Consider the following 26,708-nt stretch of genomic DNA (forward strand, 5'->3'; position numbering starts at 1 on the left):
GTAAACCTACATTTGCCCCACCTGTATGTGTGGTCTATTTCTGGATTCTGTTCTATTGATCTATTACTCTATAGTTTCACCAGTACCACACTACCTTTTTTGACAGGAATTGGGTTGAATTTATAGATCAAATGGGAGAAAACAGACCTTGATTTTTCCAATTCCTGGATATGATATATATCCATTTTCTCAATCTTGAACTTCTCTCACCAAGATTCTGTAGTTTTCAGGATACAAATCTTGCACATCTTTTGTCAGGCTTAATTGTAAGTGTTAATTTTTTAATGCTGTGTATAGTATTTAAAATTTTTACTTCTACTTACTCGCTGGTATATATAAATATATTTGATTTTTGTATGTTAATTATGGAACTTTTCTAATCTCATTAGTTCCAGTAACTTTTTGTAGATTATGATTTTTCTAGGTAGAAAACTATGTTCTAAATGGGGACCGTTTCCTTCCTTTTCCATCGTGTGTGTCTTCTCTGTCTTGCCTTATTGTATCTGACAGGACCTACAGTTACAATGTTGAATAGGAGTGGTAAGAGCAGATATCCTTGCCTTCTTCCTGATCTTAGAGGGAACGCACCCAGTCTTTCACTATTAAGTATGAGGTTAGCTGTAGACTTTAAATATATATATATTCTTTATCTGGTTGAGGAAAGCCCCTGAGAGTTTTATCATGAATGAGTGTTGGATAGGGCTAGTAAAACTACTTCTCTTTTAGTGTACTGGAAGTTTGTCTTTCAGGGAATTAGTTCATTTCATCTGTATTATCATATTTATTGGCACAAAGTTGTTTTTTATCCTTCCCGCTTAGACTATACAGAGATGTATCTTTATCTTTTCAAAAAAACAAACCAAAACCTTTAACTTTTAATGGCCTTTATTTTCTCTACTTTCAGTTATTTCACTGATTCCTGCTCTTTCTCAAGTTGCTTAGTCACTAACTTAGGACCGTTTTTCTTTCTAGATAGGTATTTAGAACTATAGTTTTTCCTCTTAGCACTGCTTTTGCTGCATTTCACAAATTTTGATATATTGACTCAGAAATACACAATTTAGTTTACAAAAATTTGGGGATTTTCCAGAGAAAATACACTGTCTGACTCCTTTACAATTTATTGAGACTTGTTTTGTGGTCCAGAATGTGTTCAATCTTGGTAAATGTCCCATGTATACTTGGTGCCGCTGGAATGTTGTTCTATCAACACCAGTTAGTCAACAACATTAACGAATCCTGAATATCCTTACTGATTTTCTCTACTTTTTCTTTTTTTCTATTTAGGATTGTATGTCCTATCATTAGGAAATGACCTTCTTATCACTGATAATATTCTTTGCTCTTGGGATATTAATAGAGCAATCCAAGCTTTCTTTTTATTAGTGTTAACAGAATTTTTTCTATCCTTTTACTTAAAAAAACAAACAGCTTTATAGGGATAGAGCTCACATACCATACACTTAGTGGCCAGATTATTATGATCTCTGAACGCATAATAATCTGGTCACTCTGTGTGTGTGTGTGTGTATATATAAATATTAGAGGCCCGGTGCATGAATTCGTGCATGGGTGGGGTCCGGCCAGCCTGGCCAGGGGGAGGGGACATGGGCAGTTGGCCGGCCTGCCTGCTGGTCGAACTCCTGGTTGAGGGGACAATTTGCATATTATCCTTTTATTATATAGGATATATAATTCACCTATTTGAAGGGTACAGTCCATGGCTTTCAGATGTTTTTGGAGCTGTACGATCCTCCCTCTATCGTCAGCTCAGAAAGAAACTCTGCCTTCCACTTCCCCAGCACTCACTAATCTGCTTCTGTGAGTCTGCCCTCTGGACATTCCACATAAGGGGATCATACAGGTGTATCCTCTTGGGACTGGTTTCTGCCCTGAGCTGGATGTCCAAGTTCCACCCATGTTGTAGCCTGTGTCAGTACTTGTTTATTGGAGTAATGTTCCATCGTATGGATCTACATTTTATTTATCAGTTAATGGGAGTTTTGGGTTATAAGCCTTTAAACTAGCTTCGTCTTTAAAGAGTGTCACATATAAGCAATAAATAGTTGGGTCTTGCTTTTTCACCCAGTATTACAATTTCTGCCTTTTATTTGGTATTCTTAGACCATTTACATTTAATTTCTATTTTTCCATATGTCTTTCCCTTTTTTGGGGCCTCCTTTTGAAATGAGTATTCTGATCCCCCCCCCCCCATTTAATTCTTAAATTCCAAATGGATTAATGTGGTTATAGTTATAAGATGAAAATCTAATAGAGGAAATGTCAGTGTAATTTCATCTAACTCCAATTGTTTTTTGGGGGCTATTGCCATTTTTGTTCCCAGCTTTCACTATGGTACTGTGAATATTATTAGCATTAGATTAAACCTATGAAATGGAGGAAATTATAAATCTTTTTCATATTTGGTCTTCCTATTCAGAAACATTAATATAATTCCAATTTTTAAAAATCTCTAATTCAGGTTAAATAATTTGATACATTTATTCCCAAGCTATGTGTTACTTTGCTGCTATTTATGGAAGTTTTTCCGAACATTTTTTTTACTTATTTCCCCAACTTTTTATTTTTAAAGATTTCAATCTTACAGAGAAGTTGAAGAATAGTACACTGAGTACCCATTATCGATCAACACTTACCTCATTTGTTCTCTATAATCTCTTATAGTCGAACCAGTTGAAAGTAAGTTACACTGGAACAGGGCACCTCTGACTACCTCAAGCATATTCTGCTACATAATCCAGTATCCCCATCGAAACCAAAGAAATTTAACAGAAACCTTAAAGGTAAATATCAACATTCAAGTCCACATTAAGTTTTTCCACTTGTCCCAAAAATGTGCTTTACAGCGAATTTTCCTATGTAGGACCCACTGCGTGTGGTGGTCATGTCTGTTTAGTTTTCTTCACTCTATAACAGGACCCTCCCACATCTGCCATTTCTCATCCTATTTAATTTTTAAGAGTGCAATCTTTATAAATACAAACATCACATCAGGCCTTTAGGGCCCAGCTGCACTCCTCACCCAGCATGACTCCCAGTGGCTGCTGCTTCCTGAGCACCTTGCCTTGCACACTCAGCAGCCTGCTGACTTTCACCACTAGGCCTGACGCAAGCTCCCGCCCCAGACAGGCTGATGCGGCTCACAAATCCATGCTATGTGACCAGCACACTGCACGGTGCAGCATGTCCACTCTCCCCTAGACAGAGACAATACGGGGGACAGAGACCCTGCCTGTCACACAAACAGGTACTCGGCCATCAGTTTAGAGAAACCAATTTTCTTTCCCTAAAAAAATTTGGAATTTAAAAATTTTACAGATGGAATAAAAAAACACAAAATCCCAGATTTACAGTAGAATGTTAAAAATGCACAAATAGGAAAAGGAAAGAATGAAAATAAATCCAAGTCCCTTAATGTGATTTCCAACTCTGAAATTCTCCCCCCAAACCCCTGGTTTTTGCTCCACTGGGACCTAACTGTTCACTTTTCCCTGGAAGCTCCCATCCATCGTTTCTAGACTCCTAAGCATGTTGTGGGTAGAAAAGCCGAGTGATGCCAGGCTCACCTTTGAAGGACTGTTGCTGAAGTAGTAGAAAATCTTTTCTCGAGGAGAAAGCACGATTTCGTGTTTATGCGGGGAAATGTAGACGGGATGGTTCTGAGACAGCTGCACGCGGCGAGGGGAGCCTGCTCTTACAAATGGGTAGGGGGACAGCGGAGGGGCGTCCGTCTGTTAAAAATAAAAAAGCATTTCTAAGCCAAGCAAAATTTCTAACCAGGTCTTTTTTGAAAGGGGTTATTTTTGTTATAAGAGTGAAAAGAATAAACCATTAGCTTTAGGAATGACACCAACTAATAAACCTAAAGAAAACCATACAAACAGCAAACATGTAAGGGCTTGCTTGTGCCAGGCCGTTTTAAGCACACTTGTAGTGCATTGTCACTCAATCCCACCCCGACCTCAGCAGCTAGGGACACGCATACCCGTTTTATAGAGGAGGAAACAAGAGGCCTGGGGGAAGCTAACCAACTAGCAAGGCTGCCACAGCTGCTCAGTTCCGGACGCCGGGAGCCCATGCGTGCCCTAGTGTGGCTGTACTCCGTAGGGAAGCCAAATCCCTTCTCCTCTTGTTTAACGCGACACAACACTGTAAACTGTATGAGTCACACTTTTCTGTTAGACTTCCTCCCTTTGACTTAAGAGAATTATTAACAAAACCAGTTTACATATGGAACTGCTCAAACGAAGTGATTCTTCACACCTCAAAAGTGAAAACAAACTACGAAATAATCGCTGTCAAACCTACCATGTTGGCCTGTGAGTACTTCAAGGCAAATGTTTTAATTTGTTTGACGTAGACGTTGTTGTAGAACTGGATGAGGTCTCCCCTCTCCTCCTCCTCCAGGTCACTGTGGGCACCTGTGAGGCGGGTGGGTGTAGGAGGGGCGCTGCTGGGCTGTGGGACAGGCAAGGTGCTGCTGGACCGCATGACAGGACTGGAGTCTCTACTGGCTGTGGCAGGTAGAGCAAGGGGTTACACAGACAGACTGCCTTCATCCTACTGAATTTTCTTTTTAAAAACAGCTACCAGCTATCCTTGTGTAATGAAAGTAAATGGGCATTAATTCTTCTTATCAGGGAGCAAAGTGCAGGAAGACATTAAGTACTAATGTTCCCCCCAGGCCATAAATGTGGAAGGGCACAATGAGAAAGTGTCACTGGTAAGTTTCCCCAAGTCTCCAGAACCTGCCCCTGCATTAAGTGGTGCAAACAATTAGGGAGGGTGTTTCCACAGCACGGTTTCAGCCGGCATGCCAGACCTCCCTGAGACACAGGCCAGCAAATTCCTGCCTGATCCCCCGGAGAAAAATGTTTTGCACAATGTGCCTCAAAACTATGGGATAAAGGACAAACAACGTCGCCACTAAATTTAGAATCATTTCTTGTTCCAACAAATCCTTTCCCAATAATATAGTTTCATAGTTTCCTTAGAAGTAATTTCATTTAGTAATCGTCAATCTTCTAGGCCTAAAATTAATTGTATTTTGTACGTGTTCACAGAGATCCCACTTACTTCTGTCTTTGTTTAGTTCTGTTGGAGAATTCTGATGGCTTCTGCTTTCACTGCTGCCAGAATTTCTTCTTTTCCTTCTCCCTTTTATCAAAACACTTCTATACACCTTTAGGGAGACCATGAGAAGGGGACAAAAATGATTTATGGAATACAGCCAAGTACATGACCTTGACATGTTATTTAATTCTCACAATCCTATGAAATAACAGTTCTCCTCCTCAGGGGAAGTTAATCAATGGAGCCAAGGTCATATGTCCATGAAACAGATCCAGGTGGACACCCGGGCCTGCTCCTTGAAATTCCAAGTACAGCCCACAATGCGACAGAGCAGTAACAGGACCCACCATGAAGCCAAGTCATTCTAAGCCAAACACAGATGTCACACACGCCTGCCTCTTTAAGACAGATGAGTAATATTAAAGGTAAAACGAGTCTTAAAACTTTATTAGATGTTGTCTTGGTTAAATGTACCATGTTTCCTAAATCAGACTGAAAGGTGGCACAGAAACCAAACAACTTCCTCCTTTACATCTTTCCTGTGATTAGATAAATGAAGACTTCGGTTATTTCATATCATTACCTTTTGGAGAAAAGAGAATTGAACTAAAGACTTCCTTTAAAGTCTGGGGAAAAGGCTACAGAAGCAACTCTGGTTGACTTTTTGTGTTTCTCAAAGACGTGAAGCTTTGTCGTCAGCCCTAAGAGGAATAATTACCTGGCTCCGGGCCTGTGGCTGAGTCCTGTAACAACGCATAATGTTCTGGAAGGACTTGTCCTCTTTGGTGACCTGGAAAAGAATAAGAGTATTTTGTGAGAGCGATGTACTTCCAGCAACATACTGTGAGCACTATACACTTGCTCCCCAGTGAAACTGGTGAAAATTATATTAAAATTAGGTCACTTAAAATCTGGACATGGTCCTAAGGCACACAACAAATGAAGAAATATCTATGAAAGAAAATTTAAATTCAGCAACAATAGAGGTGGTAAATGGTACCTAAACCAAGACTTGGCATAACATTTCCTGAGAGGGAAAAAATAGCATTTCACTTACTACAGAACCCCAGTAAAATGATAAGACAACTTCTACTCAGAAACTATGCAGGCAAAGAGGCAGTCAACAACATATTAAAAGTGCTCAAAGTAAAAAAATCTAAAGAATCCAGTAATTAAAAGTGCTCAAAGTAAAAAAATCTAAAGAATCCAGTATCTAACAGTTATCTTTCAAAAATTAAAATGAATATATAATCACAGATGTCCTGGCCAGTGTGCTCAGTGGTTAGAGTGCCACCCTGCACACCGAAGGTTGTGGGTTCGACATCCAGCCCCAGTCAGGGTGAGTATGGGAGACAACCAACTGATGCGTGTGTGTGTCTCTCTCTCTATATATATATCCCTTCCTCTCTCAAAAAATCAATGGAAAAAATCCTCAGGTGAGGATAAAGAAAAAAATTTTTCTGCGAGTAGGGAAGTATCATCTTTTTCCTTTTATAATCCAAAGTACTCACTTTTGCCATCACATAAATGGCACACATTAACAACTGGTCCAGATGTCTGTCCATCATAAGTTCAGGACACTGAATTATGGAGAATTCAAAGCAGGTCCAGATTTTTTTCCTTAGTTCATCGGAAATATCCAGCTTAGCACAAAGATCCCGAAGGCGGACACCTGCTAAGTGGTAAACCTGGTAGATAAAAAAAACATCTCAAAACCTGTTGATCTAACACATTCCCCAAACTCGTGACCAGTCAGAGGACATGAAAAGTTACCTTTCTAAAGAACAGCGATAAAGAGCTGGTCTTCCTGGGCCTGCTGCCGCCGCTGGGTAAGGGGGCGCCTTGCTTCTGTCCACCCGGGGAGAGCTGCTGAAGGGCCACCTGACCCGGGACTTGCAAGGTGGTTCCTGGCACCTGTTGAGAGCTCAAATTCCCAGCCAGGGCCTGGGCACTGAGGGGCTGCATGGAGCCCGTCATGGCTTGTGCCTGCCCCCCAACATTGACTTGGACCGGGAAGAAGGTTATCCCTCCATTTTCATTGGCAATACCTATAGTTGGTTACAAAGAAAAAAGCACAAAGGAAATGCTGATAATACAAGGTTCCCCAGGCAGGGTTTCCAATTCCTCCCCCTCCTAACCCCCTCCCTCTAAATGCTTATCTCGTCATCATTCCAGCCAAATCTCAGTAACTTTCCAATGAACGCCACAGACAAAGAACTCGGTATCCAACTCGGCCTGCCTTACCTTGTACAGGAATGGTCACAGTTTGTCCATTGTTGGCTGTGACGGTGGCTGTTGCCATGGGGACCAAAGTCTGTCCAGGAACTGGTGTGACAGGAACCGCCTCCCCAGTCACATTCTGCACGGGGACAGCACTGACCAGGGGCTGTGGGGGCGCGCGCCCTGGTGCTCCTCTGTCAGAGGGGCTGTCGTTCTCGACAAAGAGCCGCCTTCGGGTGGAGCTGGCGGCTGGGGAGCTGTACCTGTCATACAATGTGGTTGGCGAGGTGATGCCTAGGGTCAAAAAAATCAAACCACTTAACTCAGGGAGAAGAGGACCCATCCAAGCTGTTACTAGTGCGAAAAACTAATTTAAAAGCCAACAAAAATTACAGGAGTCACATCATAATCATAATTCAACTGAACACTATTATGAGCAAAATTTAAAGAAAGGTTTTTCTCTATTTGTCTCTCAGGACTCCCTTCTTCACCCACCTTCTGCTAAATCAAACTAGGCTTTGCCCTCCATTACTTCAGGGCCTCGATGAGTGAGAGGCAATTTAAGGAATTATTCTATTTTTCCACGATATTTTTAACCATATTGAATTTCTACCTAACGCTCATGTAAAATGTGATTTTACCATAAACCCACCATTTGATAAGGGACTTGATATTCCCATGGTACCATCTGGAAGCATTTTTACCCCCGTTTTATGAATCCTCAACTTTGCCCAAATATAGGAAATTACTAAACCTCAATAATGTCCTTTAGAAAGAATGGACATGCATGTTTTTGATTCAATTAAGCTTAGTTCAATTTTTAAAAACAATTCTATTGAGAGATAATTCTCAACGTTTCACCGATTTAAAATTGTGTAATTCAATGGTTTTTGGTATTCAATTTTTTTTTTTAGCTTTTTAAAAAAATATTTTTTATTGGTATCAGAGAGGAAGGGAGAGGGAGAGAGAGATAGAAACATCAATGATGACATTCACTGATCGGCTGCCTCCTGCATGTCCCCTTACTGAGGATGAAGCCTGTAACCCGGGCATGTGCCCTTGCCAGGAATCAAACCTGGGCCCCTTCAGTCTGCAGGCTGACGCTTTATCCACTGAGCCAAACCAGACAGGGCTGGTATTCAATTTTTAAAAATTGTGGTAAAATACAGTGTGTCGCCAAAAAAAATATCTACACAGACTGAATAATTATAAAGGCAGTGTTTATTAAAATATAGTTCATTTTCAAAATGTAATAGAATCATCAGCTATTACACATTTTTTGGGGGACACCCTGTATATGCCCTATGAACTTCACTTGCAGGTTTAGATGGAAGTCAATCCCCAGATATTAGACCCCATTTCTGTGCCTTAATATTTAAACTTACTTCTTCCAAGTCCTCCAGTATCAGCGCGAACTTCACTCACTCTTCTGGGAGTCAAAGGGGAGCCAGCCATACAAATTTCATCTGCTCTTTCCAGGTTCTGAGGTGGCATGACCTATAAAGAATGTTTACACAGAATGCCATTATTCAAAAAGCATTATTCAAAATACAATCATCATCTAAGGTAAAATTAAACTGTCTTGGCTCATCCATTATTCCATCTATTAGCTGTCTTTTCCATTGGCAGGCTTAAACATTTCAAAACCTGGTAAATAGATATTAAATATGAATCAACAGTCCTTACAGCCGAAACCGGTTTGGCTCAGTGGATAGAGCGTTGGCCTGCGGACTCAAGGGTCCCAGGTTCGATTCCGGTCAAGGGCATGTACCTTGGTTGCGGGCACATCCCCAGTAGGGGGTGTGCAAGAGGCAGCTGATCGATGTTTCTAACTCTACCTCACCCTTCCTCTCTGTAAAAAAATCAATAAAAACAACAACAACAACAAAAAAAAAACAGTCCTTACTGATTTGGAGAATTAGAGCATCAAGCATTCTAAGGTAGAGAAACTTAAGAGATCAAGGTAGAACACCGAATTCTTCCTCTGCCACTGACAACCTGGGCAATCACACAAGTTATTTCTGATTCTTGTTTCCTATTTGATGCAGGATGTTGTGCCCTCTCACCCTGCACAAGGAAGACACGAAGTTTAACTGCTCCCTGGGAGGAAGGGTGATGAGCAGAATAGATACCGATGTGCTTTCCTTATAGAAAGATGTTAAAATCTCTCACAAACCTCTTCACAGGCAGGGACTCGGTTGTCATTCTCTCTGATCCTGTCCCAGAGCGGAGACTCTGGCTTCCAGGCCAGATGATCCAAGATCTGCTCTTCAATCTGATTGAGGTGTTTCACCACCTCTCTGCAAAGGCCATCTTCTGCTCGGATGAAGACTTCTATCACCTGAATTAAAGAAAAGGCCTGGTTTAATAATATATATATGTGTATATATATATATAAAAGGGTAACTTTTTTTACACATTTATAGACACAACAAAGACAATTTATAAAAAATTGTAAGTTTAAAGAATAGTACTGTTTTGAAACAGCTGCTCTTCCCCTTCTGCCTTTATAAATAATATTTAAATTGCATTTATGAGTTATGTGAAATCTTTTTATAGTGCTGTATTTCAACATTTAAATGAAAGAATGTCTTATCTATTGAGATTGAAACATTATTCTTTAAATTTTGTATTTAAAAACTCTCCACATTCAATCTCTGCCACTATAAAAACGTTGTGACTACTGTAGCTGAATTAAATAAATAAATTCCTTCTTGATATAAATAAATATCAAGGAAACACCAGTCAATGCTCTTCTTCTGTGCCTCTATAGAACATGTCAAGAGGATTTTTGTTTCTAAGACACATTCAATATTATTTAACTTCCATAAAAAAGATTGCTATATAAGATAAGCTAGTGATATGTTTGCTGTTTTGGTTTTTTTTTAAAACTTAAGCTCATAAAATAAAAGTATTCTAAAAGTTTTTATGAAATGAAAGGGATAAAATTAAACTTGCGAGCACAGGTCTTTATTGTATAGTAAAGGAATTTATAGTCTTAGGACTCTATTTCTTCTCTGCTCCCCAAATAGAGTAGAAATTATTAAACATGTAATTAAAAGTAAATGTACTTAGATATTAAAATGAACTAGATGGCTAACAACAGGAAGTTGGTCTAATCTATAATTTTATCATTAGTATCAGATTTTTGAAAATACCTTATAAAAGTGATAAAGTGGCACCTCAAATATTTCAGTAATGAATGGAAAATTCCCAGGAGGCTTATAAGAAAAAGTGACAACCTCTAGGCAGCAGGCCAAGAGTGATCTGTGGAATGCATCTTGTTCCAGAATGCCCTGCAAAACAGTTATTAACATTCAGAAACATTAATCTATTCCAGTAAGACATTTTATACCCAATCAAGTTAAATAAAAATACCAAAAGTCTTATTCTCTGAATTAGTGAGAAGTATGTGCTTCTTTTCTTACAAACTTTTCTTAACTTTATAAATAAGTCCATTTTTTTAGCAACTTTCAAAAATCTTATATATTATGAAATATAGCTAATAACAAAAAATTACATCCCTAATTAAAATATACATACACTCTGATGCTTAGAAGACTAATGATCTGGAAAGATGTTACACAATAGCATCACAGTCAGAGGCCACTGTCGTAAAAAGATGGCTGGAAGGAGGACAGGTTACTTGGCTAAATGGTCAATGTACTTATTCAGGGTGATGTAATCACAGATGCTTTTCACATTTACTTTTTTTTGCTTATTTATTTCTTAAAATCATACATTTTTTAAAACTAAAAAGTTACGTAGACACAAAAAGCATAGGCAGCAAGAGCAAAAAATAGGTAAACTAGATTTCATTATAATTAAAACATTTGTGTGTCAAAAAACACCATCAATGAAGTGAAAAGACAACCCAAAGAATGGGGGCAAATATTTGTAAGTCAGATATCAGATATAATATACGAGAGGCCTGGTGAACGAATTTGTGCACCAGTGAGGTCCCTCAGCCTGGCCTGCGGGATCGGGCCAAAACCGGCTCTCTGATATCCCTCGAGGGGTCCTGGATTGCAAGAGGAACCCTACCTGTGCACGATCAGGGCCAGGGAGGGACACGGGAGGTTGGCCAGCTGGGGAGGGATCATGGGAGGGCTTCAGGACATGTCCGGCCTTTCTCAATCGGCTGGACCCCAGCAGCAAGCTAACCTACCAGTAGGAGCATCTGCCCCCTGGTGGTTAGTGCACATCATAGTGACTGGTTGACTGTCTGCCCCCTGGTGTCAGTGCATGTCATAACGAGCAATTGAGCTGCCTTAGCATATCATTAACATATTATGCTTTGATCAGCTCAACAGCTGACCGGACACTAGGCATATTAGGCTTTTATTATATAGGACTAGAGGCCCGGTGCATGAAATTTGTGCACAGGGCTGGGGGGAGGGTGTCCCCTCAGCCCAGCCTGCACCCTCTCCAATCCAGGACATCCCTCTCACAATCCGCGACTACTGGCTCCTAACCGCTCACCTGCCTGCCTGTGTGATCACCCTAACCACTCTGCCTGCTTGCCTTATCACCCCTAATCCCTCTGCCTGCCTGATTGTCCCTAACCACCTCTGCCTGCCTGCCTGATTATCCCTAACCACCTCTGCCTGCCTGCCTGATCGCCCCTAACCACCTCTGACTGCCTGATCGCCTCTAACCACCTCTGCCTGCCTGCCTGATCATCCCTAACCCCTCTGCCTGACTGCCCCAACCACCTCTGCCTGCCAGCCTGATTGCCCCTAATCACCTCTGCCTGCCTGCCTGATCACCCCTAACTGCTCTCTCCCCTGCCGGCCTGATCACCCCTAACCACTCTGCCTGCCTGCCTGATTGCTCCTAACTGCCTCTGCCTCGGCCCCCGCCACCGTGGCTTTGTCCAGAAGGACATCTATTCTATCCGGTCTAATTAGCATATTACCCTTTTGTTAGTATAGATGCCCAGAGTATATACCAAAAAGAATTGAAAGCAGAGACTCAAATAAATACTTGTACACCAATGTTTATAACAGCATTATTCATAATAGCCAAAAGGTAGAAACAACTCAATGTCCACCAACAGATTAATGGGTAAACAAAATATAACATATACACATATATGTTGTGTGTATGTATACAATATTATTCATCATTAAAAAGGAGTAAGATTCTGACACATGCTACAACATGGATTAACCTTTTAAACATAATGCTGAGTAAAATAGGCCAGACACAAAAGAACAAATATTGAATGACTATCTAAGGTACCTAAAATAGGTAAATTCATAGAGAAAGAGGAACAGAAGTTACCAGGGGCTGAAGGGAGGAGTGAGTGATAAGCCATTGTTTATAGGTATAAACTATCAGTTTGGGATGATAAAAAATTCTGAAGATGGCCAGTGTTAAGGGATGCACAACACTGTGAATGGTTAATGCCAGTGAATTGCGCATTGAAAAATGCTAAGATAGCATATTTTATGTACTTTTTACTACAATAAAAAATTTTTGAAACATACATTTCTTAGGAGAATACAGGTATCCACTTACTATCAACCACTAAACTACAGCTGTTTTATAATCCTTATGTATGTGTTTCAAAATTTAAAAATTTGTCATAAAACAGTCTTTTAAATTCCTACCGCTATATTTTTATATATAAAAAAGGGAAAGGAACTAGGTACAAGGAATTAGAACAATTATAGGTCAATTTTGTAATTTTCTTTAAAATGTTATTTTAAAAATTAGTTAAAACATTTTTGATACAATGGAAGGTAAATATCACTTGTTTAAAATCAATTTACATTTCTTGATTAGTAAAATCTTGGAAAAATAATTATTTCAGCCAACCCCACCAGTGTGGTCCATGAACCAAGAGGTCCCCAGTTCTATTCCCTGTCAGGACACAAGCCCAGGTTGCAGGCTTGATCCCCAGTAGGGGGTGTGCAAGAGGCAGCTGATTGATGTGATTTTTCTCTCTCATTGACATTTCTCTCTATCCCTCTCCCTTCCTCTCTCTCTAAAATCAATAAAAAAGAATTATCTTAGCCAAAGAGAAATGGCTGAATATTTATTAAAGTCCTACTGAGTCAATACTCAATTTATTCTTGCTATAGAAAGAAGGCTTGATAAAAACCCCACGTTATTTAAAAACTCAGTAAAGATTAAGTCTGAGTGTTTTAACCCTTAACTAGTTTTACTACCCACAGAAGTTGTAAGTTGTAATTCATGGCCTGCTGCAGCAAGACACTGAGTGAGGGACTGAAGGTGAAAGAACTCAGAACCAGCCCTGCTGGTTTGGCTCAGTAGATAGTGTTGGCCTGCAGACTGAAGGGTCCCGGGTTCCATTCTGGTAAAGGGCACATGCCCAGGTTGGGCACATGCCCAGGTTGCGGGCTCGATCCCCAGTAGGGGGCGTGCAGAAGGCAGACAATCAATCATTCTCTCTCATCATTGATGTTTCTATCTCTTTCTCCCTCTCCCTTCCACGGAAATCATTAATATATTTTAAAAAAAGAACTCAGAACCATTATTCATAATAGCCAGTTTCCTTAGGTACCAATCTTATTCCCTCGAAGCCACATATCATTTCTCTTGTTCAATAATGGTGTCAAATTGTTTTATTTTTTTGGTGGCTAGGGCCGACAGGAAAGTACATTTTACTGTTCTGATCAATACATTGGATATTTACTCACAGATAAATCCATGTCTCCCAGTCTCTTTTGTTCCTGCTCAATAATGGATTCTAATACTTTATAGTAAAGCATCTCTGCAAAACGGAAGTGTCTGCTAGCAATTTCTGCATAAATAATAAAAAAACAAAACACAAATAATCAGATGCAAAGAAAATAAATATTGTGAAAAATGAGGGCCCATCCCATCCCCTGCCCACAATATAAAATTTAAAACCAATACACTTCCTACAGTTGCTATTTCAATCATCCCTAAGATTCCTTAATTTTTTTCATGGTAACACTTAAAACTTTTCTAAAACTGTGAAATGAAATTTTCACATAAATAACTATGACAGCATCCCATGAAGATTCACATTTTTATTCTGTTGGTATGTTGGAGCAGAGCAGCTCTAAGCTGGGAGGCATATAGTTGGTTCACTATTCCACTCAGACTTGGTTTTAATTGAAAACATCAAAACACCTAGCACAGGTCTGGGCATGAAAACAGCTACGTCTTCTGTTCTTGTTTTTAAAATTCTGAAGAATCACAATATTTCTATATTTAATATCCAGTCTACAAATGAAAACTAAAATTTTCCAAATGAAAAAAGTACCAGAAGGTCAACATAATAAAGGTATCAGAATAGCCCTAGCTGGTTTGGCTCAGTGGATAGAGCAATGGCCTGCGGACAGAAGGGTCTTGGGTTCGATTCCGGTTAAGGGCACATGCCCAGGTTGCGGGCTTGATCTCCAGTGTGGGGCGTGTAGGAGGCAGCCTTCAATGATGCTCTCTCACATCCATGTTTCTCTCTCTCTCCACTGCCTCCCTTATACTCTCTAAAAAGCAATGGGAAAAATATTCTTGGGTGAGGATTAACAAAAAATAAATAAAATAAAATTTCTCTTACTGAGAAGGGCCCAGAAATCACCGGGCTGACATAAAATTCGACATCCATATTCTAGCCTTCAATCTAAAAGCATAAATCTTTTCTTCACGTTTCTGACTCAGTTACCAAGAAAGGACTCCATGTAGTTAAACTTCAAGATGAGAACAATAAAGACAATATTTAGCTTCACCTTTAGCACAATTACTGAAATCCTCATCTGGCTGGGAATGCTGAGAATATATTTCATACATTTCTTTCAATCTGTTGGCAATAGCCTGGGTTGGATCTCTAGAACATGTTCTAAAAAATAAAAAGAAATTATCTAATTTAAAGGTCTTGCAGAGTTACCAAGTGATAAAGTGTTTACAACTCTGTATTTGTACTAACCTGTAAATATAAAATACTTTGAACACAAACTATACACTCACTCGCCAAACTGATCCAGGAGATCCCATACTTCTTTGACAAAGGTATTATTACCATTTTCAGTGAAAAAAAAAGTATTGTGTATAGTTGTACCTTCTCTGCCGTAAGTTTAGCAACCTTAACTTGTGCCTGTTTGAAGTCCATGACTGGACCCCACCCTACACGTCTGCAATCGCGGATGACCAACTAACCGACCTCAACTGTTCCTCTAGGGGGCACACAACGCCCATTCAAACTCCTGCAGAAAGAGCTCAAGTGGTAGATAATCTCGACCACAGACTCAGATACACCATTACTGGTATTCTACATCCTTTCCTGAAAATCAAGATTATCTCCTTTTGTATTTATTTATTTTAATAGAAAGACAATGTATGTCCAATGCAGAAGCATACAGAGTATCACCATGTGGGCTTTTGTAACAACTAAGTTTTTATCTTGATCATAAATATACATATTCATTGTAAAAATGAAACAAGTTTAGAAAATTATAACCGATTTTTGTTTCTTTATAATCTTGCTAGAGACAGCTACTGGATATGATATACAAACAGAATTGTATTTCTGGACACACACAGGTACCTTCTTACAACAACAAAGCCCTTTGGCTTTACCTAGTCCCTGCTGGTATTTAAAGACCATGGATGGTATTTAAGATTAAAGAAGCGGCTACTTCTTGTCAGAGATCATACAAAGATTTGGAAGATACAGAGATTCAATCAGGCTTCTAAAATGTGTTTATGAAATATTTCTGAATTCCAGGTTAACAAGGTCCATTTTAAAAACATGACTTAGGAAGAGGCCATACAGACAGAGCCTGTTGGGTGTTAATTACAATCACGTTTATGAAAAAAGGAGACTTCATGAAAATGTTAAGGGAAATCAGTCAGCTTACGTATTTAGTAAGTACAGCTATGAGTGGGGAATTACTAATATGTGTACATAGGGCCTTCTTATGTCATATCACCAGAAATAAAATGGGCGCTATAAGGCCTATGTCATCCAATCATAAACTTTTAGGACTAACATCCTTTTCAGGCTACGGGTGTTTTGTAGAGTTTACAGAAGTTAGAGTGCTTTTACACTGGTTATGCATGTAACTGTCTAACTTTTCCAGTAGGACCCACCCTTCGGAAATGTGCCCACAACCCATCCTCTCCATGAAGTCCTTTGACAACTACCATCTTCACTGATCCCCCTTCCCTGAAATCTTAAGATAGAACAGCTGGTAACATAGTTTGGTGCTTTATTCTATAGGGTCTAGTGCTGGTCTCTCTGTTGTTTATAAGCCACCCAGTCTATGTGCTCTGTGAGAGCAGCATGAACAGACTAAGACACTGAGGAAGAATCATCTTCTAACCATACATCTTCTAACCAGACATGCATTGCTATGTCTTCTGCAAACAACTAATACAAAATTAGTAATGAGTAAATTAAGGCACAAGTAGTGAAAAATTAAAATAAAAAATTAGGAAAATAGTCAACAGCCAAATTTGGAAGGCAGGAAGGGCTCACACTGACCTCAGGATCTGTCCCAGTCTCTCACTGGGTACGTTTCGGAGGCCCGCCAGCATGGTGTGGAGACGGCTCAGGCTGTGTGTGGCTGCAGAGACCGGAGTCACGCAAGGGCTGCTATTATCCTTAATGTACCTCACCCCAGTGAGCGGCGTGGAGATTCTAAGTGCTTTAGACTAACGGGAAGAAAGAACACTATTTTAGCTCAGAAAGACTCAATCACTTCACAAACGGGAACTGAAGGCAGTCAGACTTTGTATTATTAATAGATTCTGGTGATTCACATATCCCCATTCTGGGAATTGAAACATGGCCCCCTACAGCCACCGTGATCCTGTGAAGACGTGTCAAAGAGCAGTCTGCATTTCAGCTAACTGAAATTTCGCCTCTTGGAAGTGAAATCTTTAAGATAACGCCTATTTTCCTATGACCCCTCCTTCAAAACTTAAGCTTGAAGGCAAAAACAAGCATTAGACAATTTAGAATATCTTTGAGAAATAGCTAGCACCTCCTGCTATTTTTGTAAATACTTCAAGATTGACAAAGGAAACTGGGAAATCAATCGGGCCCAAGTGAAATCCAGGATTTCACAAAAGTCCGCCTACCGACCACATCTGCTTCTGAGAGAGGCTAACCACCACGGCGAGGTGCGGGGGGCACCTGGCGCGGAGAGCCCTCCTGCCCGCCTTCACCCGGGTCCCTGCTCCAGCACAGCTGCCCCAGCTTCACACAGAGCGAGTCAACGTTCTTGAACACACACACGAAAAAGACATGACCTAATGTCACAGAATTTAAGCATGAATACATATGCTAATAAAGCACCTCTTCTAATTTTTCCAACGAACTCTTAAAGGTTTAAATAGCTTAGGAGTGTTTTTTAATATTCAAGATAAAGTATATTTCCCCCTCTCATCCATGCTTCTATCTCTCTGTCCCTCTCGCTTCCTCTCTTTCTAAAAATCAATAAAAAACCTTTTAAAAAATGGAGATAACTCTTAGTTAAGGTAAACATGATGGAAGTTTTCTTTTTCACAATGGAAGTAGCACGCACACACGATTACCAAAACAGACCGGGACCCTGAGCGTGTGCCGCACCTCCTCTGCTCAGCTCAGCTCACCTTGTCCAAGTGCTGCTGCAAGATGTTCTTCGCCTGCACTCTCTCGGCGGGCTCCGCTCCCGCCCAGGCACTCAGAGCCCTGGAGAGCGTCCCGATTTCCTCTTCAGCGTCCTCGCCAAGAAATACCCGCTCGTCTAAATTCCCAACAGTCAGAACGTACTCCTCGTAGGCCTTACTGATGGCTTTCCTACAGGAAGGGGAAAGGCCACTTCAGCTCCTGCTTTAGTCCACTTAACGATTCCCATTTTTATTTCCTACAAGCTCTCACTGAAGAGCGGAGGGGCCTCTACGCTGTGCTCAGCACTCGCACACAGCACCTTCTGCTGCGAGTTCCAGGGCGGGCGCACCACCCGCCTCTGCCTGGTCCGTGCAGCTTCCGGCGAGAAGCTTAACTACCTCTCCTCGCTGCTCCAGCACCTTTCTAGACCTCAGCACTCCCGTGTGCCACCTGTACATTCCAAAAGAATGTATTTCGAAAATTATGATCCAAAAGCTTAACTATGAAAGCTCTCAAGAACAGCAATACAATTTTTAATAAATTCAAGAACGTTCTTGGAGTAACAGTTGATCACTACAGTAAACGCTGAGGTTTTCTAAGCACACAACTTTAAATATTAAGACAGTTTTCTAACAGAAGTACTCACAAATTCTCTCCAAAGTTCCCAGGCTCTAGAAACCCTGTAAGGTTTTCTTCTTTTCCCTTAAGGAGCTATGAAGAAAGAAAAGATCCTTAAGTCATCCTATTAAGCCAACTCTTCCCCAGAACATACTGCCACACTGCTGCTACCAACCTTCTTTTCATAGAGCTTCCTTATGTAGGGCTTCCAGAAGTGTTCCTTTATTCCCTTTGCTTCCAAAACTAGGCCGTCGTGTAAAGAGCAGAGTTTCTCAATGACACAGGGCGGGTCGGAGGAAGGCTTAAAGTCCTTAGCATGGAAATCTTCCGACAGGCCTGTGACGAACAGAATCACACAACGGAGATACCAGTTGGCATGCAATAAAGCAAACTGCAGTAAACCGAAATATACAGATGCAGAGTCTAATCAGCATGTGAGTTACCATATGCAGACATAGGAAATACTGTATAAGGGTCTAATTTAACTCTAAATATACCTCAAGAATAGTAAGTAGAAGTAAAGTGTACCAATTCTCAAAAGATGTAGTTATTCAATCATGTATGTAGAGATTGTTAAAAAAAAAACTAAAAAAATAATTTTAGTATTATGCTGTAACTAAAAAACACAAACACATAACTTTGCAAATAAGCTTCATATTCAAATAAAAATACCACTTTAAAAAATTACTGTCCAAAGTATGTACCGTTTATGTACTTTAACTGAATTATATGTGTTTATCATAACTAATTTATAGCTCATCTTGGCCTAGTCTTAATGGGGAAAAAAATAAAAGGGAAAAAATGAAGGGAAGCAGCTCTATAGATATGTACTAGTAAAATGAAGTTAGGAAGGAAAAGGGAGAAAAGACAGAATACAAAGAACATGAAATTTACCAAACCAGAAGCTACGGAAGTGAGTCAGACAAGCTGAAATTTTTATTGTAACCACCCCCAAACGGACAGTCACTCAATCCTACCATGGTATTCTTCAAATAGCATCATATATACTACCAGCTCAACAAATACTTTCTAGTATTTGCTTTGTATATCATGATTTGGTCTGTTACTGTCTATCATTCATAGAAATTACATACCTTAAAGCCTACTAAATGCAGAGCCAAAATAATTAGCATTTCTACACAGCTGTGTGTGTGTGTGTTGTGTGTGTGTGTGTGTGTGTGTGTGTGTAGAGATTTTAGTAGCTAAATACGGCACCATGAGCTCCAAGGGGATATAAATGACAGATGCAAACATCCTGCCTGGCTGAGGGAAAACACTGCTCCTGCTCATGTCACCATGAGGTGAAACGCACAGGTACTTTTAAAAACATCTTGCTGCTAAAAAACTGTCCCCTAGAAGAGCCGGAGAGGGCTGCCATGTGGTGTGCCCCGCCCTACTACTGTGCCCAGGCTTTGTCCAGGTGGCTCTGATGGCGCCCAGGAAGTCGGAGGTGTTCAGGAAGTGCTCGTTCAGCTTCAGGCTGCCGAGACCAGGGATGTAGCCGCCAGGCCCCTGGGCAGGGCTCTGCTCTCCACTGTCTCCACCCGCCCTCTCCAGGGTCTGGGAAAACCTGATGAACTCTGTTCCTGTCCAGCTTCCCCTGGTGCTCCAGGCTATACGTCGGGCAAAGACGTTGGCGATGGGGTTAGTGCTGGTAGGGTGGCCCTTCTGGTGCTGCTGAGAGGGGTAGGGGACCGTCCCAAGAGCAGCCTCGGCCTCGATCGTCTTCCCAGCACAGATGTCACTGGGCAAAGGGAGCCCTGAGCAGATGACCGCCCGCTCGTCTCCATCCTAGTTCACAGCCCACACAAAGCCACCTGAAGACCTGGGAACCTGAGCCACCTGTCATCAGAGCTGGTGCTCATGTTCTCGCCTAACCTGGTCTTTGTGCTTCTCAGAGACCTCCGGAGGCGTCCTTAGAGCGCCCGTCCTCGGCTTTCAGAGCGGTGCTCTGGCGCCCATGTACAGCGGCCACTTCTTCTGGATGGCATACTGGAAGTCGCAGTGTGCAGAGCCCAAGGTGGACGTGTGGGTGCTGTACATGCCCGCGCCCACGCCGACGGGAGAAGCTACACAGCTCCCACTCCTGGGCCCAGCTGCCTCCTTTGGGGTGAGGACCATCTTGAAGTGTCAGCCCGTTCGGCCACGAAGTCTGTGGCCTTCTATCGGTTGCATGGGCGTGCTTTCCAATGGTGATGGGCTTGGTCCAGCCAAGGACAAGGCAGGGATGTTTCTGCAGAGGATGGGAGACATGCCCACGGAGGATGCTCCAGATGGTCCCACTGGAACTCTTCTACAGGGGCCTTGTCAGGGGCGACAGTGGCACACTGATAGCCACTGTAACTTCTGGGTGGCCAAGGCAGACCCACTGGGTCCTGGTCATCAGTCTGGTCAAGGTTTGGGCCCAGACTGAAATACGTACTTGAGCTGGACATCCACGTGGGGCAGGACGAGCTTCTCTTTGATGAACTGCCAGATACAATGGGTCATCTCATTGCTGTTCATCTCCAGCACCAGCTTAGCCTCCTTGACCTTGTCGTCGGCATAGTGGCGCCACGGTTGGTCCTGCAAGTTGGGGCCTGTCGCCCAGGCTGGCCCAGAGCCCAAGTCTCTGCCGAATCAGAGTGCGACCTGCAGGTAGCCAGCCATCCCCAGCAGGCGAGCGAACGAGCCAGGCAGGCGGGATCCGAGCGCCAGCCACTGCTTTGGCTGCCTGGCGGTGGGCTGCCCAGACCTGGCCATTTCCATACAGCTTTTACTTTAAGAACTAAAAATTATTTTTCCTTGTTTTAGAACTACAACCACTCCTCTTTAAAAAATATCTAGCCGAAACCGGTTTGGCTCAGTGGATAGAGCGTCGGTCTGCGGACTGAAGGGTCCCAGGTTCGATTCCGGTCGGGGGCATGTACATTGGTTGCGGGCACATCCCCGGTGGGGGGTGTGCAGGAGGCAGCTGGTCGATGTATCTCTCTCATCGATGTTTCTAACTCTCTATCCCTCTCCCTTTCTCTCTGTAAAAAATCAATAAAATATATTTAAAAAAATAAATAAATAAATAAAAAATATCTAAAATGAAGATTCTTTCAGTAAGTCCGTTCTGACCTTCTACAGTGTCCCAGCTCCAAGCTTGCCAACAGAGAAAAAATACCAGCTTTCAAGTCATCTTCGCTACTCCAGATTTCTATTCCTTCTTCTTGCTGAGTATGGATTTCAGAGCGTTCTAGTGTCACCCATTTGCAATTAATAAATGCAAATAAATGCTGCTGCAGAGACGTGGCCCTAGTTACCAGCCCTCCGGAGAGCAGGATGGCGGAGCTTTCAGAGCGCCGTGGGAGCCCCTGCTAGGAAGCTACGCTGTGTATAAACTCCCCAGAGTGCACATGATGGAGACATGTGGGCTGTCCAAGTCTTTGATGGACAATCTTACCTTTAAAATTAGGGTTCACAAGTTCTTTACGATTGGAACATTGAAGGGCATTTCCATAAACTAAGTCCAAAGCACACAGCAGCAGATGATAAGAGTTGACCAAGTCATCACTAATCATGGGGAAATTGCCTATACAATTATAAAGAGAGAGTTAAAAATGCATCAACTTTACAATATGCTAAAAATAATTCCTTCCTTTAGTTAAAATGACGTCACACAACACTGTACAAAACAGAATCAAGAGGTACACAAAGTGTTTTGGCAAATGTACATCCTGAAATATTACTTACAGTTTAATAAGTTTCTTAGAGTTTAATGAAAATTAAAACTTTACTAAAAATGCCATTTGTTCACTTAGTATTCATTAAACAAGCATTTATTTAATGCCTATTAGCTAACCAACATTTTATAATCATTGGTCTGTCTTTTGAAAATTCAGAACACCAACAACTTTATAAATTATCTCAAACTGTAAGAAATTGTTTTATATGAAAATATTTTTCTGTCAAGAAAATCAATAGAATCACTCACATGTGAACAGCTAAAAAATTATTCATGTAATTTTGTTTTCATGTATGTACTTTAAAAAGACTATAACCTATAATCAGACTCCTAACAGTAACATTTAAAATACTTTTCTACATATGAACACAAACTCATACAAATGAATGCAACAGGATCACAATGAAAGATATTTAAGATCTAGAGCTGATATCCCACAAATTGCTGATGCTTGATAATGAAGGGAAAAAACTAAAACCATGTCATTTCTGCAGTGCTGGTTTAAGTCTGACATCAAAAACAATTTTTACAGGGAGTAACCAGCTTTGTTATTCTTAGAAATTAAGGAGTAGTTGTAGTTTTGTAACTTTGAGCATATCTTTTTTTTCATTAAACACTGCATATACGGTATATGCTTCATGTTGATTTTACATTCTTATAACATCACATGAATTCAATTTAAATACCTGGCAGATATCTGAAATATTTCTAAACCTCAACAGTTTCCCACTTCATGCCTACCCAATGCACGCACGTGCACGTGTGCATGCACACGCGCGCGCGCGCGCACACACACGCACACACACACACACACACACACACACACACTCACTCTGCTTTGTTTCAGGCCTTTTCTCTCCTCCCCACCAAGTAAACTTACCACTTACCGCCCCATATGACGATGAGGAATTCTATTTTGTACAGATGGAAACATTCAACAAATCAACTTAAATAAATTAATGAGAAAAAAATATTTTTCTGTTGCGAGAAAGGCAAATGATGATTAATAGGTTAAAAATTACATTGCTATAACCACAGTAACTGGTTTGGTTCTGCTCTAGATACATTTAACACTAAATGTACTCAGCTCCTCAGATGTGAAACAGGAAGTGGTCGCGTCTATGGTTTCAAGCTACAGAGCAGTCACCCTGCGAGCCTGGACTTGTCGCTGGTGTGCACTTGCCGCGGGAGGAAAACCCCCACACGGCGACCTCTAGCACTGCGACCTCTAACGAAGCGTGACATGCCCTTGAAGATTAGAATCTAAGTTAAACTCCAGGACTGTCCCAACGTGACATACTTCACATTTCAAATCCCAACTGCAGAGGCAAACCTCCCTGTGAGATAGCTCACCTTTCAACCAACAAAATAACCTGCTTAGCCTCCAGCGCTGGCTTATTCACAGGAAAGAGAAGGTGTGGGCTCACCACGCAGCCCCTCGGGAGGACGAGCCCAGGCGTGTCCCTGGCGTGTGCTCGCCACAGGAAGTCGACACAGGCACAAAGTGGGCTTATTCAGCAAGAGGGAGACCATCTGGGGTGCCACCCGGTGCAGAGAAAGCCATGAGAAAGGTGGCTGGAGGAGAGTACATCTCCCCGCAAGCACGGACATCAAGGACTGGTATGAACTGCTCTCAGAGGACAGATCCTAGAGAACCTAAAAGACCACAGTCCTGGGTTGTGAGGGAGCAAAGGCTGTTCAGATCCAGCACTTACAGACTGAATGAATAAGATAAAACTCAGCTACAGAGACAAAAAATATGCCACCCTAGTTGATCAGGTGAGACCAAAATCCACACAAGGGCAATACAATGCTTTATAAATGATTTAGATAGTACAGTGATGGTCAATTACGCATCTGCCATAAAAGACATAAGCAAAACAAAAATCCTGGAAGTCAGACATACCTGCCCACGAGCAAGTGACAAAATAAGCATCACACGTACGATACGCCACGGCAAGCGAACAGTGGCAGCCAGGGCCGCAGCCAGCATGACAGCAGTTTGCAGGCTCCAAGCCTTTTACTTCCTGCTGTGATCGTATCACTTTTGTCTCCTCTAAAGAAATATTCGGTGTGATGGAAAGCAAAAGGTCTAAGAGCTTATTTTTGACAGAAGATTCTTCTTTTCGATGAAGCATGCAGCCCAGGGAAGGGAGAGCTTTCAACTAGCTAGCCAGGAAGGATCGGTATAATCTGACAGGTCAAACAGCAAGACCAAGGGGGTGCCCGGTCCTTGCTGGAGGGCCTTCACTTCCAGCGTGAAACCAAGAGCTGGGAGATGTGGGCTCAAATCCCAGCTTTGTTTCTGGGGCTCACTTACCTAATCTTGAAAGTAAGTAAGTTGGGCTAGTTGATCTAATAATGAGAATCTCTTTTATTTATGAAACTCCTTGCAGCTCTGATTTTTATTTTAACTCTGCATTTTATTGGGCTATCTTCATGGCAAAGGCATTCTACAGAGTCCAGAAAAAAAAGTATGTGACTTATGTAACTGTACTTCCTTTTCTTCTTTAGATTAATAAGAATCATTTCTACAGAGAAACACAGGACAAAACAAAACAAACCTTTTTTTACTGAATGCAGACCTTGGGTAGGTTAAGTAAGATGAGAAAAAAGGGAGAGGAAATAAATTGTATCTAAAGGTACTGGTCAGACATATTTATCTGAACAAGATGCAGAAAGCAATCTGAACTACTGAGGATACTCAGTCCCACTCAACTAAGTAAGACTTGTCTCATGAAAAAAGCAGAGACACACTAATGTGTTTTCAGTCCATAATTCAGAAGAATAGGTTTGGATAGAAAAGACACTGTTCTTAAAACTTTAAACTCTTCCATTTAATAAGAGAAGTCTTGGATCTTATAAAGAAATCGGAGACTTTTATGAAAAGGCAATACTTAAAAAAAGAACCTGTGAATAAAACCATTGAGAAATTTTTCAGCGAGAATCTTTTCCTGATACACATTATAGGTTGACAAAAATAGTATCCAAACATTTAAATAAACTAGTATCTAAATAAATATTACTGCCAAAACCGGTTTGGCTCAGTGGATAGAGCGTCGGTCTGCGGACTGAGGGGTCCCGGGTTCGATTCCGGTCAAGGGCATGTACCTTGGTTGCGGGCACATCCCCGGTAGGGGGTGTGCAGGAGGCAGCTGGTCGATGTTTCTCTCTCATAGATGTTTCTAGCTCTCTGTCCCACTCCCTTCCTCTCTGTAAAAAATCAATAAAGTATAACAAATAAATAAATAAATAAATAAATAAATATTACTTTTCTTACCTTTTGCATATATAAAAAGCACCCAACAAAAATGGAAAATTTCAGACACGGTACAGGGCTGACGCCTGTGGGGAGAAAGAAATCAGAAGATAACAGAAGAATTCATGAGAGACACCACAAATGACTGTAACTTAGGTGAGAAACAAAACCCCCCATTAGACGATATGAGAGCAGACTCGCTTCACAGGGAAAATATGTAAGAAGTTCTACTCCAACCCATACTGGTAAGGATGAGCTGGGAGCCAGGGAAGAGCTCAGCTCAGAAAGAAGAAGGTTCTACACAACCACAAAAGCTTCCGGAGGTCAAGAAGGTAGGGCAGAAAACCAATGAGGAACAGTTCTCTCAGTGACACCAGCAGGGCTAACGCTGCTTTAAGACCCACGTATGCAGTCAGATATTTCCCCAATGGTTTCCCTCTACCATTGCTAATGAAATGTAAACCCTCTGTCGCTAAAAACATTCCTGATTATATCAAGTCACAACGGGACTTCTTAATGTGAATTCTGGGCTTCCTATCATTCCTTGTACTTCTATTATTAAGAGTTATTTGTTGTATTTTGCCAAGCTGTCTGCTGGGAGGTTCAGACCTGTTCTGAGCTTAGCTTTCCTGCTAAAACCCTGCTAAGGTGTAGATAAGACATCTGTTGCCTCCACATTCCAATAAATGCATTCTAACAAAGTGCTCTGATGAGAAGAACCGGGAGTCTGAGGCTTAGCTCCCGCACTGTCACTCCGGACTTGATTCACCAGCCCCAGCAAGGACTAAATGCCAGTGCTCGGCCTTAAAAAGCAGCTTCCTGACCACAGGCAGGTGATAAACTATCTAGTTTTGATAGCTGCCAAGAGAAAAGCCAAACTTTTTAGCATAACACGCAAGGCACTCTAAAAACTGGCTCTATAAGGTGAGGACCCGAGAGCAAACTGCTTAGAAGGCTTGATCCTCACTGTAGTGGTCCCCTTATCCGCACAAGAGTCCTCCAAGACCTCCGGGGGAGTCTTGAAACTGTCACAGTACAGAATCCTACACATACTATGCTTTTTTCCTACATATACATACATACCTTCTCACTTAATGGAAGCATTTTTTATGGCTTCTCTTTGTCATATCTGAATTGCCTGCATCACTAACCTAGTCCTTTGGGGCCATTATGTAAAACAGGGTTAAGGTGATACCAAGTCAGTCATCTGATAACCAGAG

At 41.4% G+C, this 26,708-nt stretch overlaps 1 protein-coding gene across 4 annotated transcripts in view; it reads right to left on the reverse strand.

Moving 5' to 3' along the window:
- The window catches only part of RBL2 (RB transcriptional corepressor like 2), a 55,953-nt gene that overhangs the window by 21,846 nt on the left and 7,399 nt on the right, over positions 1–26,708 (reverse strand). For all 4 annotated transcript variants that reach the window (XR_008554897.1, XM_008152336.3, XM_054710168.1 and 1 more), the window contains 18 exons: positions 25,510–25,574; positions 21,948–22,076; positions 18,696–18,856; positions 18,549–18,613; positions 17,905–18,091; positions 16,793–16,962; positions 15,039–15,148; positions 13,983–14,086; positions 10,473–10,610; positions 9,491–9,655; positions 8,700–8,811; positions 7,339–7,608; positions 6,868–7,142; positions 6,606–6,782; positions 5,813–5,884; positions 5,098–5,203; positions 4,330–4,535; positions 3,588–3,752 (listed from right to left, as the gene is read on the reverse strand). Coding sequence is in view for 3 of the 4 variants with exons in the window: in XM_008152336.3 (XP_008150558.2) it covers positions 3,588–3,752; positions 4,330–4,535; positions 5,098–5,203; positions 5,813–5,884; positions 6,606–6,782; positions 6,868–7,142; positions 7,339–7,608; positions 8,700–8,811; positions 9,491–9,655; positions 10,473–10,610; positions 13,983–14,086; positions 15,039–15,148; positions 16,793–16,962; positions 17,905–18,091; positions 18,549–18,613; positions 18,696–18,856; positions 21,948–22,076; positions 25,510–25,574 (2,677 nt within the window). In the remaining variant the exon portion in view is untranslated. The remainder of the gene's footprint in view (positions 1–3,587; positions 3,753–4,329; positions 4,536–5,097; positions 5,204–5,812; positions 5,885–6,605; positions 6,783–6,867; positions 7,143–7,338; positions 7,609–8,699; positions 8,812–9,490; positions 9,656–10,472; positions 10,611–13,982; positions 14,087–15,038; positions 15,149–16,792; positions 16,963–17,904; positions 18,092–18,548; positions 18,614–18,695; positions 18,857–21,947; positions 22,077–25,509; positions 25,575–26,708) is intronic.

The sequence above is a fragment of the Eptesicus fuscus genome, chromosome 21 (genome assembly GCF_027574615.1).
Source record: "Eptesicus fuscus isolate TK198812 chromosome 21, DD_ASM_mEF_20220401, whole genome shotgun sequence".
NCBI classification, from domain to species: Eukaryota; Metazoa; Chordata; class Mammalia; order Chiroptera; family Vespertilionidae; genus Eptesicus; species Eptesicus fuscus.